At 38.1% G+C, this 15,295-nt stretch overlaps 1 protein-coding gene across 3 annotated transcripts in view; it reads left to right on the top strand.

The window, feature by feature from the left end:
* The window catches only part of fam49bb (family with sequence similarity 49 member Bb), a 73,375-nt gene that overhangs the window by 43,328 nt on the left and 14,752 nt on the right, over window positions 1-15,295 (top strand). For all 3 annotated transcript variants that reach the window (XM_056254200.1, XM_056254198.1, XM_056254199.1), the window contains 3 exons: window positions 10,732-10,814; window positions 13,297-13,418; window positions 14,095-14,200. In XM_056254200.1, coding sequence (XP_056110175.1) covers window positions 10,742-10,814; window positions 13,297-13,418; window positions 14,095-14,200 — 301 coding nt within the window. In that variant the 5' untranslated portion in view covers window positions 10,732-10,741. The remainder of the gene's footprint in view (window positions 1-10,731; window positions 10,815-13,296; window positions 13,419-14,094; window positions 14,201-15,295) is intronic.

The following is a 15,295-nucleotide window of genomic DNA, read 5'->3' as shown; positions in this document are numbered from 1 at the left end:
TCATTGGTGTTGGAATCCTGATTGACGGGGTAGAATATGCAGATAGTTTTAGTATGTATGTGAATGCCCTGACACAAGGGTGTTCTGGGTGGTTTCCAGGTTCAATTTATGTGGTTGAGAAGATGTTTTGAATGCTTTTTAGTACCTTGCTATTTGTCTGTGTTGTAAAAAAAAAAAGAAAAGAAAAAAAGGGGCCATCCCAAATGACTAATATTGTGCTCTCTGGACATGGTTCATGGCTTTGCCTCTTTTATTGTCATACAGGGAACATCTACTATTGAATCTAGTGTGTACTAAATAAACTCTGTTGTTTACCATATTTATAAAGTTTTTTGCAGTTAAAACGGAAAACAGTGTGTTTGATTCAGTGGATTTTGAGCTTTCTGCCATGGTATATCTAATTTAAATTTACAGTAGTGGTTGGTGTAATGCACATTTGGTGGTGTTGGATTGTTAAAGTAATTGTTTATTTTGTACAGCAGGTGGCACCATTTGCAAACTTATAAGTTATTGTCCTACACGGGTGTGTTGTTTCTAGATTTTAGACACTTTCATCACTTTTTTTTGTGTGGCATTAGATGATTGAATCCGATCTGAACTGAATAAATGTATGGGTGGTATTTCTAAATGTCATTGTACCTGTCACTGTGCAGTGAAGAGGAGACATAGTGACCATAGAAAGGCCCTAGAATGTCTTTACTATCACAACAAGCGGGAGAAAACTGCATACTGGTGTAGGTAAATAAACTAATGATGAGAATAAATAAGTGAAATTGACAATAAAAGTAATTTATTTGGGGGCAAAACTTTTATAGTTGACTACATTTTATCAAAGCTGTGGGTGTAGGACTTAAAGGGTTAGTTCACCCAAAAATGAAAATTCTGTCATTAATTACTCACCCTCGAGTGAGTAATTAATGACAGTAATTGTCGTTATTACTAGTAATTGTTGAGTAATTGTCGTTCCAAACCCGTTAAACTTTTGTTCGTCTTCGTAACACAAATGAAGATCTTTTTGATGAAATCTGAGAGCTTTCTGTCCCTCCGTTGGCGGCTATGCAACGACCATTTTGAAGCTTCAAAAAGTTTATAAAGAGATCGTTTTGAGGTGAGCTAACCTTTTAATTCTACTACAAAGTAGAAAGTAGGCTAACTTAAGTAAATAAAGAGAAGTTTCCATTCAACAAAGCTAAATACATATTTCAGTTTGAATTTGGATACACTTGTGTTTTTAAGTGCACTTTTGCTTTTCCATTGACCTTTGGCAATAATTGCCCTTTTAAGACATGCTATGAGGTGAAGTGGTGCTGAGCGAGCAGACGCAGCCGCTGAGATCTGAGACATCTTTTAGGTATGAGAAGGATGGCAGTGTGTTTTGTGAGTCAGTCAGTGCCTGCTCTCAGAGACATGTCGATGCAGCTGAAGGGAAGGATTAGTTAAATATTCATTGGTTTAGCTCCCCTTTCATTTATCGTGTGTCATACACTGCACTTACCGCCCACCCATGCATACCACAGACGTTTTACACGCGCTGTCATTCCCCTGCTGTGTTAATGTCAAGATCATTCTCCATTGACCATTTTTGCTAAAGTTTTATGAAGCCATAAGTCTGTAATACATTAATACATGTTATTGGTCTTGGTGGCCAATTCATCAGTCCAATCCTCAATAGTTAATATTACAAAATGATTGTTCATGATAAACTTTTTCACCTTCCTTTACCCTTTTCTTACCTTATTATGAAATTTACATCAGTCCTAGATTAAGAATTGTGGGTATTAGTATTTTCTTGATGCAATATACATTTTTATTTTATTTTTTATTTTATTTTCCAGAGAATAGGGAGTGGTCGACTGCACACACCTTTCAGTAGAGGGTGCTCTGTGCCTAAAAATCCATCTCAAGCCTCTTAGCGCAAATCCAACTCATGCTGTACACAACCCCAAAAATCCCATCACAGTTTGACAGTGCCCCACCCTTCACACTCCGCACGAACAACTCTCCTGACCGCCACACACTTACTCTGAATTAAGCAAACCAAAAGAAGCTAAAAACAAGCATTTGGCATTTTTCTTTTTGTCAAATAATGTCGATTTTTATTTTATTTTGTTATTTGATAGCCAAGAGACATCAGTGCTTCAAAAAGGGGGTGCGAAAGTGCCACAGCCGGTGTTAATCTGTATGCAGAGGCTAAACGTCCTGCGCTTGTCTTGCGCCAAATGACTTTCTCAGATCTTAAAGACCTTCACAGTAAAAGAAGGACACCAACACATGAATTCTCTCCAGTTCTGCTGTATTCTGAAGCGAACATGGACGTTACACTACCTGTGACGTTTAGGAGACAGGATGCATTAAGTTCTGTCTCTCAGTGTAACTCATTGTTCCTTTTCAAAACATAAGGAACTTTGAAAGATTACGTTAATCTCAACAGCTTCAGAAATGGAAGTGATGCATGTTTGTCGATTAAACAGACTTTGAACGTTTGGAATGGGGCGGCTTAAAATTCCTTCTCCCAACATTTCAGATGAGGTGCCCTGTTTTGGCTTATGATATTCGGTTGCCATGGTTTCTGGCTTTGATCGTGAAAGGTACATCGCCGCCTAAGAAGTCCCATTGTAGGAGAGATTAACCAAAAATCCTACTCTCAACCTCTTCGGTTATCACCATACACCACCACCTACTTAAGAATTATGCCAATTTTTTAGATGATAACAATTGTAATTGAGCAGCAGTAACATCACGCTGTTTGTGTGTCACTATTTGTCATGGTGCAGGTTACATCAAAGCTACAAATGTCACGGTTGTCATTTGACAGTGTTGTTGCAGTAACATTCAAACCAGATGCACCAATAGCTAACAATCCCTCAAGAGCGCCGCAACCTCATTGGCTTATCCAGCGGTTTGTTTTGATTTTGTGCTTAAAGAGGGCATTAAAGCGTCTGTTTACTCCAGTGTGGCCAGCGTGGGCAGAGCTACAAGTCAAAAACAAACGCACGCTTCCCCTCCCCTCATCCATCATCCTTGTGATTCCTTCATTTTATTTAACGCATCACCTCAGCCGGGTGGGGTCAGGCAGGTCATGCAAGATTTTTAGGGTGGATGAAGGGTATCTGCGCCCCCATTTTCTGTTTGATTGGGTGGGTTTCAAGGGTTCGGGGTGAAATCAGAGCACAGCTTTGCGGCTAATACGATGTGGCGGCACACCCCGGGAAATTTAGGTCAAGTTAAAACTGCAGACAAGGATGTAAGTGATGCTGCTGTAGAGTGACACTGCATGATGCAACACAGGCATGCACACATTACTCATACTTGAGCATACATTAACAGATATCACAGACATAGACTTGACATTTGGAAAGTGATCGTCAATAAATGTGCATTTTAAGCCTGAATTGCATAAATCTCTGGCTCAGCATCTATAAATTTGATTTTAGACAAGGCTGCTATGTTAAGTGTCGCTCTTCTAGCAATATTCTCCCATTAGGATCAATTCTGCACATACTTCACCACATACATAACTGGATTATTACATCCACTCACTCAAATAAGCAAAACACACTAATTCACTCGCTCCCCTCCCCCTCGCTGCCCCAGGCAGCCGGTTAGCCACTCCACGGCCGTGCCCACGTGACGGGGGGGAGAGATTGTTGTTTTTTCCTATGCCGCCACAACTATAGCGTTGTATGGCGGAGCACGTGGATTCCCATGCTGCAGTACTCTTGCAGAATTCCAGCATGCCATATGTTATCAGTTGCATTGCATACATGCATTTAGATTACTGTAAAATAATGGAGCGGGTATAAAAGCAGCTCATTCTATTTTATTTTTTAACCAGGTTAAGTGATGATGTATTTCTGCATCCTCAGACTGGAATGTCAGTTATTGGTTGAATTCCGTGATTTAATCAGCGTGTCGCTGTTGCGCTAGCTGTGCATTTTTGGCGCATTACCTCATCGCTATTCATATATTCATACGCAAGCTCTTAAGTCGGGACTACTGTTCCAGTGCCCTCATCCTCCCCTCCACCTCGCCATTCGCTTTCTGATTGGCTGTCGGTGTGTTTTTGGTAGCACCAGCTTTTTTTCAGCTCCATGGATACAGTGGAGTGCAGGAGAAGGAGAACTTTGCGTGCAGCCAATCAGAATGCAGTAGTGAATGGTAAGTGCCCAGCAGGCTTAGATGAGCCCCCCTTTGCCCCCCTCCTTCTCCAGATCCCATCGTAGCTCCTCTCCTCCAGCACGCAATCTCCCAGTAGGAGGCTTCCAAAAGAAAACAACCAGGTCAGAGCCTCTCTCTGTCGGAAAGCGCTCGTATGGGGAGCTCGCCTTCACCCTTTGGGACCACTGTGAATGAAGCTGAAAGGCAAATGCACTGAGCCTAATATAATCTTCACTCTTGCCTCAGTGTGGCCCACATACCCTGTTGTTGTTATGAAGAGTAATTAGGACCTTTAAGCCAATGATATCATTACCACAAATGAAAACTTTTGACTTTATGTATTTTGTCTATGAAAAAAAGATCTTTCTCTAAAGAAATATTTTACTTTTGTTGTTTGCTTATTTGTTTTAATACGAAATATGATTGTCAGTGAAAATTTGGTGCAATATTGGATTTTTGAGATGGGCGTCCTTGGAATGACCCCCTAATGGTTAGAGGCTGGCTGGGATTTGGGGTTGGTGCACTTGGCAGCGGTACATCTTTGGCATGGCTTGGATTTAGATCACATTTATTTTTAGTAACTTTCCATCAGTATGAACACACAGTAAAGCGGGCGCAAAAGCATTATATATAGTTTAAATTATTATATTATATTACATTATATTATATTATATTACAGTATATTATATTATATTATATTATATTATATTATATTATATTATATTATATTATATTATATTATATTATATTATATTATATTATTTAGTGCTGGCCAACGATTAATAAAATAAAAGTTTGTGTTTACATAATATATGTGTTGGGATATATAAATACACATGCATGTAGGCCTATATATTTAAGATTTTTTTAAATTTATATATAAAATAGTTATATTTATAGATAATAGTGATTATGTATAAAAATATATACAGTATATTCATGCAAATATTTCTTAAATATATATAAATTAATAATTATACACAGTACACACACACATATATTATGTAAACACAAACTTTTATTTTGGATGCGATTAATCGTTGCCCAGCACTAAATATATTATATTATATTATATTATTAATAAGATGATTTGGGATTTCATTGTTCTTCAGATTTCTCTAGGCTTGGGTTTTTGTTTTGTTTTTGGTTGTCCATAAAATTAACACTCTATGTAACATACTTTTGCACAGGGAGGATACAATTATTTTGCACCGCTTCAGCGGTTGTTTCGTGACACTGACTCACACCACTGACCTTGAACTTTAATCCTGAGCTTTGCTAAGCCTTGACCTCCACATGATCCCCTGTGTAGCTTTAACATGTTGCTGTCCCTCACCATGTGTCCATGTGTCTCTTTTGTAAAGTGTGAATGTCTGAATCAGTTAGAGTATGCTGGCTCAGGTGAGTTTTTCTTCTGTCAGTATGGGTTAGAGTGCTTTTGATCATTGGTTTACTCTCAGTATCTTCCATGTACAGTCCCTGTAACTGTTTGAGACCCTCACACACAGATGATCCCAGCTCAGACACTTCACCTGACTTCAACCCCTGCGTCACTCCTCGTCAAATCTCATGCCCACTGTCCCTTTGCCTCAGCTTCTAGACACTCTCTGTCTCTGTTGTCCTGTTTACCTGTCTACCTCTTCACGTCTCAACTTTCCACCTGTCAGCAGCCTGTCTCCTGTCACTCTACATACGCCCTCTCCATCTCTGCCGTGTTCTCAGCCCAGACATACACGAGACTAGTTGACATGAAATTTCAAGAAATTCCAGCAGTGTCATGTGGTGTGTTATATCTACAATTCATTTCAATGAAATGAAATTACATTTTTTAATTAATTATTATAAGGGATATCCATTGATTAAATGAACAGATTGATTCAATTAGAAGTATATTAGGAGATTTAAGCCACGTTTACACAAAGCCGGGTATTTAGAGAAACGAATATTTCAATAATAACACTGTGCACACACCCGCATAAATACGCCGTCGAGCGCCATCATAACTATGCCAAACCTAGGGGCGGCAGTGTAGGGAGAAGGATAAAGCCATGCAAGCCAATCAGAATCCTTAGAATCGACAAGAGAGAACCTAAAACCCCGTTTCTCCCAGTTGACATGACAACACATAACCAGCATTTTCAGAAATCTCCACTTTGGCCGGAGTTTTTAGAAATAATTGTTTTATGTGATTAAAAAGGGGTTTTCGTGTAAATGAGAGGTCAAACCGCAGGGAAATATCTGCGTTTTCCCCTTCGTGTAAACGGGGCCTTACTTTTAAATGTTATTGTTTTTATATACGGTATATAATTGTTGGTATTTTTTGTAACATATTTGGCCATCACATATTTGGTCATTGTATTGCACTTCACTGTTTATTTTTAAGCATCTCAGCTGATTTTATTTATTTTTATTATTAGTCACACTAAATTGAGGTTTTAAATTGACATCTTTTTATAAGTAAGGCTGTCAATTTAGTTCATTATAATTTATAATTTCAGCCTTACTTTATAATTCTACAATAACTGAGAGAATACATGGAATATTTGTTTTTAAATTCATGATTAAAAATAGATAGTGAAAATTTAGTTAGGACAAAGGTTTCCACCTTCCCTTATACATTTAACCTAAACTCTTGTATGTTCGGAAAATATACAGTATATGACTCTCCACATACTAACCAGTTACATAAACCAACTGCCAATATAATTCACTCATTCACTCCACGACATTCAGTGATCTGCTATTTATACTTCGCCCCTATGACTAACGTTAATTGTAATGACAGGTGTGTAGGAGTGACTGTTTTCCCCATGCTGTCTAGATTTGCATCTCTTTTAGAAGTGTCCTGTCTCACCATCAGCTAGATTATATAACACTCATACACACACATAAACACTCATGTCTGTGACCTACATCTAGCTGTCTGCATGCTTATGTGTGTGTTCTTATACTCCTCTCCCTTCCCGCCAGAGGCGCAGGAATCATGGGTAATACGCTGCTGTTGTTATGGCCTAGATTGACCCTTTCCCTCTCGTTTGCTTGCTTCTCCTCTTTCATCTTTTGTACTAGGTGAAAGAAAACGCAACCCAGTTTTTTTTGTTGTTCAGCCTTTATGTATGATCCAGCTACCTTTACGACAAGCTTTCAAAACAATACGGATTAGTCAGTCATGACATTGTGTACATCTGTGTCAATACCTTGTGTGTGTGTGTGTGTGTGTGTGTGTGTGTGTGTGTGTGTGTGTGTACTTGGACAACTATCTTTGTAAGGACCAGTTTGAGACCACTGCAGTGAGGACAAAGAGAGTAAAGTGAGGACATTTTGACCAGTCCTCACTTTCTGATACCCCTTCAAATGCCTTTTTGAGGGTCAAGACTTGGTTTTAAGAATAAGGTTATAATTAGGTTAAGGATTTGGGTTAGGTGTGTGCATGTGTTTTTAGGTATATATTATTATATTATATTATATTATATTATATTATATTATATTATATTATATTATATTATATTATATTATATTATATTATATTATATTATATTATATTATATTATATTATATTATATTATATTCAGCCAGAACAAAAGACGCTCGGGACAGTTGATGGAATTGTCACTGTCCCAATCGGGCCAGTGCTGCCATGAAAGTCTTGAAAGTTTATCATTTGCACATGTTTTTAAACTTTGCCAATTTAAACATTAAAGCGCAAGAAGATGCAAAAGACAACTCAATTCGGTACTCTCATGCTATGTGAGAAGTTTTCTTTGTGCACGCATTCAAAGCACGCACCCAGGTAGCCATGACATTAGCCTGCATATCAATGGCTAAAGAGTCAAGCCTCGTTACTAGCTCAAAAATGATGTTTTCGAATTTTCAATGGAGCCTTGGGATTAGATGTATAGGAAATTAGTCCTACAAAAAATGTGTCTGCTTTGCATCGTGGCCACATTATCACCTTGGGTGTGCATTATTTTTCTAATAATTCAACGACCCGTCATTAATTATTACTTACTTATGACTGATATTAAAATTCAAATTTTGTCTTAAATTAAACATAATAAAAACACACACAAAAATGTGTTTTGGTGTAGTTTTAATAGATTATCTGCAGCTGAATTTTGCATTTGGTAAATGTATAAACAAAACAAAAATCAAACAAAAAATTACATTACAGGATTCAAACCAGATACTCCTGCCACTTAAAGCAAGAGGCTTACCTACAGGACCACTGGAGTTCTTGGTAAAAACAACTTTTATACCGAGAAATATAATTGTAAGCCGATGGGAAAATGCCTCCACCACAATTCTCAGGGTTTTATCTGGTTATATGGCAGGTGACTGTTTTAGAGGACACTGGTATATACTAGGAAGGAAGGATTTTTTCCTTCTGTGTGATTTCTCAGAATCGTCCTTGTATAGTTGACTTTCTAACAGGCTAAAACACTTATGCAGTGCTTTTATAGCTGCGTTGGAGCGATTTTGTAAAGATCTGTAACATTAGAAGTCCACTTTCAATTTTAGCCGAAGTTTTCCAAAATAGTCATTATAACATGTTTTTTTTCTATAATTCTTTTTTATTATTAATTCTTAGACTTTAAAAGTGTCACTAGCATCACCAAGCTCAATTGAAAATATATTCCATTGTTCCAAACAGTTCCTCCTGAAACTTTGAGACAAAAAAGTTTGCGTTGGGCCACTCAGCTCTTGAAATTGTCATCATAAAGCCCAAAGTATGTTCGTTTTAATGCAAACACTTTACCTACGTACAGCTGGACGCATACTCTTTTTAAAGTATACTCCATTTCAGGGTTTTTCCTGGATCAAAAATGGTCCAGTGGTGGCAGATGAACACGGTCATACGGTACAAAGTACCCAACACAGAACCGCAAGCCCAGTACTGACAATAAATCTAAAACAAATGCAAAGAAACAGTTTGCATTAACAACTCATCTCATTCTGTTTAACAAATGTTTAAAACTTAAAAATCTGTAAATTTAAATGTAAAAGAATTCACTGAGTGACTGATTTGTAAAGTGAACAACAAAGTAAAACATACATTACATAGAAAAAGTGGCAGCTCTATTGTTTTGCATTTACACTGACATTTGCATTGCATTGACACTGCATTTGCATTGACATCGTGTTTATACTTATTTTGGTTATAATGAAAGGATTCGTGAGCGTGCAGAACTCACGCTGAACGAAACCTCCGCCATTTTAAACGGATTCTGACTAACTTAAACATCTGATTGGCAATTGCACGCTCAACAGATATGTCTGTGATTGGCTACAAAGCTCAATGCTGCAAAAACACGTTGCAAATAGAAACCTTTGACGCTCTTCACAGAGCACTTACACAAACACTCACTGGAGCGTTTTAAAGCATTTTAAAGAAGCTGACTATAAGCAGGTACCGGTACTGAAGAACAGCAGGTTTGGCAGGACAAAGATTAATTTTGGCAGCCGCCAAAATATTTACAAAGTAGGAAAAACCCTGTATTTAATGTAATTTTTTATAGCGTGCATGAACACTGGTGCTTTACAAAAAACACACTAAAAATGTCATTCTTGTCCGATGTCTGCGCTATTTCTCTCCAGAAGTTATGGCTGTGCTCATCAACACGGCTGTCTATTGTTGTTGCATCTCCAGAAGTTTGAAGATGTTGTTGTTCCGTCTTTTCCGTTTCTTTTTTTGTTTGTAAAACAACGGGTCAAAACAGTGTTATCTCATTGTGGACAAACAAGGCAAACACTGGCTTGCACACATATACTGATGATAAAATTTACTTTATGCGCATTAAATGCATACTGTACTCTACCCCCAAGTATATTGGGCTTCAATATGTGTTTGTGCTTTAAACTGGGAGCGAAGATAGTACTATTTATACTTTTTATTAGTTCATAAAGTCAGTAACTCAAACAGTAACAGTAAATGAAGTCCTGTCTTCTATTAAAATTACCCTTTTATTGAATGGAATGTGACTTTTCCTTCCTCGATTTAGCTGTGTGGAAGGATTGTTTGGCCTTGCTTCTGTACTGCACCCCTGTCTACTGTCAGTGTCTACTGTTTTTCACGTTTTGCAAAAGCAAAATGGTAAACCCAATGGCCTCAGTTATCCCAAGAGAATTAATGGTTTTTATCGGGCTGTTTTTACATCTAAAAACACTAGTCTACTTCCTAAATCTTGACTTTGAAAGCCTGGGGCCCCTCAATAGGGAACTGAACGTGAGCAGTAGGCATGACATGCACAGTTGGCACTGGCCACCTAAGCGCAGGGATTCCCGTAACTCTGTGTGTGTGCTGAAGGAGGGGGGGTTACAGTAGTGACATCTGGTCGACCCAAGGCCCTGCGCAGGAAAACCACTGTGTCTGGAGAGTGGAGGCTGTGGGGTAAAGGGAAGGAGCGTCGACTGGTGGTTGGAGGGGCGATGGTTTCTTGACCGATAACAGGGGAGATAAGCTCCATTATGGAATCAAAGTAGAGCACTTAATGCCCCCACCTTAAACTGACCGCCAGAATCATGCTTTCTGTTCAAAATGTGTCATTAACTCTGTCTCTTTCTCTTTCCCTTTAGGTACGTTGTCATGGGGAACCTCCTCAAAGTTTTGACATGCACAGACCTTGAACAAGAGCCCAACTTCTTCCTCGATTTTGAAAGTGAGATATTTCTCCCCTTTCTATAAACTCTCTTTCATTTATTACTTGTAAACAGTCTTCCATTCTTAAAGCTTCCTTCGCAATATGTACTACTTTAGTATCTCATGTGTACTTGTTGGTATGTTCGGGCACTTTGTCATCAACTTTGCCATTAAGATGTGTAGGTCATCACCCGGTCACCATATACATAATGCCAGTTCCCCTTTGGGACTTGATACTATCTAAAACTCCTTTCCCCTGGAGACTTGTTCATGAACCACACACAATCTGCTACCATCTAATTTGTCTGAACCTAAAAACTCCCTTCAAAGCAAAGGAATGTGAATGAACCAAAGAAAAGAAGACAGTGGAAAACAAGAGTTTCCTGGCTTTTATTGCCCTTGCCCACGGAACATTTCCACCCTATAATGTTTGTCTCGATTTTTAGTCACAGTAGCTGTTTCTTTGAAGAAAGACAGGGGGCGATATGGAGTCACTTCGAAATCATTGGCTCATTCATGGGTCATCAGGCAGACACCTATAAGAACGAGGGTTATGTAACACTAATAAAGAGGATGGGAGTGCGAGAGACTCCAAGACACAGAGCACTGGAACAGGACCTACTGTATCAATATGTGAACATAAAATCGGAAAGACTTCTTAATGTGTGGCATCTGAATGCTTGGTGAGAAAGGAGGTGGCCCTTCATTTCTTAAATTGCACTTGAAGCCAGCTGTAGTTAACAGCTGCCAATGTCTAATTGAGTTTTCTCTTTAGATGTGGGGCTGAAGTTTCCACCATTTAAAATTCCACACTTTGCCTTTTGAACATATGAAACTGGCTCAGCTGTAGATGTTTGACTCAAATACTCTTTAAGGCCCCAGCTAGGCTCTGTTAAATGAGTAATTCACCCCAAAATATGAATACTGTAATTTTTTTCTATTATGGAACAGTCTGTATGGCCTAACAAGCACTTTAACAAGCTGACAGTGATGTCACATTTGGACTATGTATATGCAACGTTCATGTTCCAAGTTTAAACTTATTGAGTGTAGTTATGGGCAAATTTCAGATGCTGTTTTTGCAACTTTGAAGAGCACTACAGGAAGGAACATTCCAAACAAATGTGAGCAAGCACATCACTTAACAAATGGTTTGTTAGGGTGTACTTACACTAGGCGATCGGAGCCATGCTCGAGCACGTTTAGCACCCTAAGTCTAGTTCACTTAACTAGTGTGATCACTTTGTAGCATGCCCTGGCCCGCTTGAAGAGGTGGGCTTGGGCACGAGATCAGTTGAACTCGAGGTACCATGTAGTGTGTGAACGGCTGCTACTAGTGTGTGTGCGTTACTGTCACCATTACAACAACAAGCATCTTCTGTTACTACTTGGATAGTACACCTTTCAAATAATCTTTATAACGGGTCTGGTTCTCACTTTATTGATGAACAGGAATTGTAATTTGCAAGTAAAGCTGCAAAATCCTCCCTCAATGTCAGTTGCCTCTGTAATAATCCTCTAATACATGCAACATGATTTAGGTGCAAATCGCTGCACTACATAAATGACAAATCTATTAGGCAAGCCATTAGTAAGAGCGAAGTTCTTGTTTTCTTCTAAACAATTTTTTTTAATGTTTTTGTCTTATTTTATGTTTATCTTTTTTATGTTTTTGTCTAGTTTAAAATAGTAATTTTTTCTATTTTAATACATTTTAAAATGTAATTTATTCAACATATTAAGAGAAAGTTTAAGAGACAAGTTTATGTATATATATATATATATATATATATAACTATGTTTTAAATGATAAATGTTTTTTGTCAGTTTTGGTCAATTTAATGAGTAAAAAAAAAAAAAAAATTCTTTTAAAAAAAAATTCTTACAGCCTTAAATGGTAGTGAATGTGTATGATGTACCAAATGTTACAGTAATACCTTTCTTCCTTCAGAGTACTCACTATTTGGAGTTGGAAGGGAACAGTGATAGTGGAATTTGCCCATAGTATCAGCAACTTAACGGGGTTAAATCTTGTGTACAAAGTCACTAAGTAATCCGTTTTCTTTGTTCTATCCTTCATTTTATCCTTGCCTCAATCTCTAAGGTATAAAGCTCTGATTCCTGTTCATGAGTTGCATTCGTACGTATGTTCACTCTTAATGTGTCAGACATTGATGAAATGTGACCTTGAAAGACCTTTTGATTAAAGACCTTGAAGTCTACTTAATTTATTCTCTCTCTCTCTCTCTCTCTCTCTCTCTCTCTCTCTCTCTCTCTCTCTCTCTCTCTCTCTCTCTCTCTCTCTCTCTCTCTCTCTCTCTCTCTCTCTCCCTCTCTCTCTCTCCCTCTCCCTCTCCCTCTCCCTCTCCCTCTCCCTCTCTCTCTCTCTCTCTCTCTCTCTCTCTCTCTCTCTCTCTCTCTCTCTCTCTCTCTCTCTCTCTCTCTCTCTCTCTCTCTCTCTCCCTCTCTCCCTCTCTCCCTCTCTCCCTCTCTCCCTCCAGATGCCCAGCCAACAGAAGCAGAGCGGGAAACGTGGGAAGAAGTGGATGTGGTCCTGAAGGATGCTCTGGGAATACTTGACGAACTACAGGCATATAAAGGCGCGGGCCAAGAGATACGAGAGGTACACGTGAGATCCGTTATGTTTGACTCATATTATGTATGCACTTACATACAGTTGTTCATGTAAAATTTGTCTCCTTGAGTAAATAAATTCACTCCAACTGAGTTGAGGGAACAATATTGGTGGCTTTAAAACAGCTCATCATGTGTGTGCGTTATTTGAAATTCTCTGCTCCGCTCAATCACGCCTCTGTACGAGTGAGTGTCAATGTGATTGATACTCTGGTTGCCACGGATACTGTTGCTATATAGATACAGTTGCTAAGGACTGGCGTCTTCTGCGGAATGAAAGTGAATGTTTTCTTTTATTTCTTTTTTCTAATTCGCTCAATAGAACACGGTGCATTCCTTTTATTTCAGCACACCCAGTAATTATTTTAATGAGCCACATGTATTTGGAAATTGAAAAGCACACTGAGGTAGAGAGAGAAAGCATTAACTAGATGTTCTTAATGTAAAAAAAAAGAAAGAAAAAACCTTTTAAACATCTTGTGTATTTGAATTTGACATCATTTACATCCTCAAATTGCCCCCCTCAAGAGCACATCATTTAAAAGCTTCATCCCACGTACACAATTCTCATGATGTCATAAAATAATATGTTCCATTTAGACTTGTGGAAACATTATTTATAAGTCGTCCAGATGTTGTGTTATTGTGATGTTTGTTTTTTTCAGGCAATCCAGAACCCTAATGACGAGGCATTACAAGACCAGGCGTGGGCTGCTGTGGTGCCACTAGTAGGCAAACTAAAGAAGTTCTACCAATTTTCACAGAGATTAGGTACATTAGCCTATTTTTCCAAGTAGTTATTAGGGGTTTAACAATACACTCATGTCACGATTTGATACAACTCCCCATACTGAACTCACGATACGATACTATCACGATATTGGAAGACAAAATAAAGAAGAGTTTTTTATTATTATTACTTTATTATTATTATTGAAATAATATTATTATTATTATTATTGTATTATTATCAGGACCCAACAATATTCCCCCATTGCATTATTCAACATTATATATTGTAGGTTAATGTAGTAATGTCACTGAAACTCCGTAAACTTTCATTTTTTCCTCCCGCAGTACTCGTGCTTTCAATGCAGGCATTCGTTGGATCTCTTACACAGACTCTCCCGGTGCTCGATCTGTCCCGTCTCTCCCGCTATTAATGCACTATATATAAGAATTAACCATCTAAACCGCTTTGAATAATCATACTGCTAAACCTAAATGTGATATGGTGATTTAAATTGTTTGCTATGGAAGTAAAATAATGTCAAATGTTTTTGAAATAAAAAGCCTGTTGAATTGCACTACTTGAAAAAAATAGGCATTGCATTAACCATGCTTGCATTTTTATGCATTGTATTTTTAGGGCTTGCATTTTTATGGGCTGAAATTTAGCATGGTTGAATATTTAAGCTGTGAATATTTCAATTAAAAACATTTCAAACACATTTTCATTATTAAAAATTCAATAATCCATATTCACCATTCATATTTCATTTCCAAAATATTCAAACTGTTTAAAAATACAACCAATAATATTCAACAGGCAATTTTCGGTCCATTTTATTTCGCTTTGCAAATTCGCTTCCACAAATTCAGTGGTTCAAATTCGACAGTAAATTCAACATTGACGTCCAGGAACTGCTAGCCTGGCATGCCAGACCTACATCAAGATGTTAGGTCTGGGAACTCTCCATTGACATGCCTCAATCCGAGGGGCGGGATAAACGGTTACCTTTCAAAATCCCTCTGCGCGCAATAGGATAACGCTACAACCAACCAGAGCAACGAACGGTTGTGGATGAGGATGAGTCCCATGCGTTTTTCCACCAGCGGAGCTAATTGATATATTAAACTTTTGCC

This window comes from Rhinichthys klamathensis, unplaced genomic scaffold, assembly GCF_029890125.1.
Source record: "Rhinichthys klamathensis goyatoka isolate OS25496 unplaced genomic scaffold, OSU_Roscu_1.1 h1tg000110l_1, whole genome shotgun sequence".
NCBI lineage: Eukaryota > Metazoa > Chordata > Actinopteri > Cypriniformes > Leuciscidae > Rhinichthys > Rhinichthys klamathensis.
Note: the sequence above shows the minus strand (reverse complement) of the source record. Positions and strands in the feature narration are given on the sequence as shown.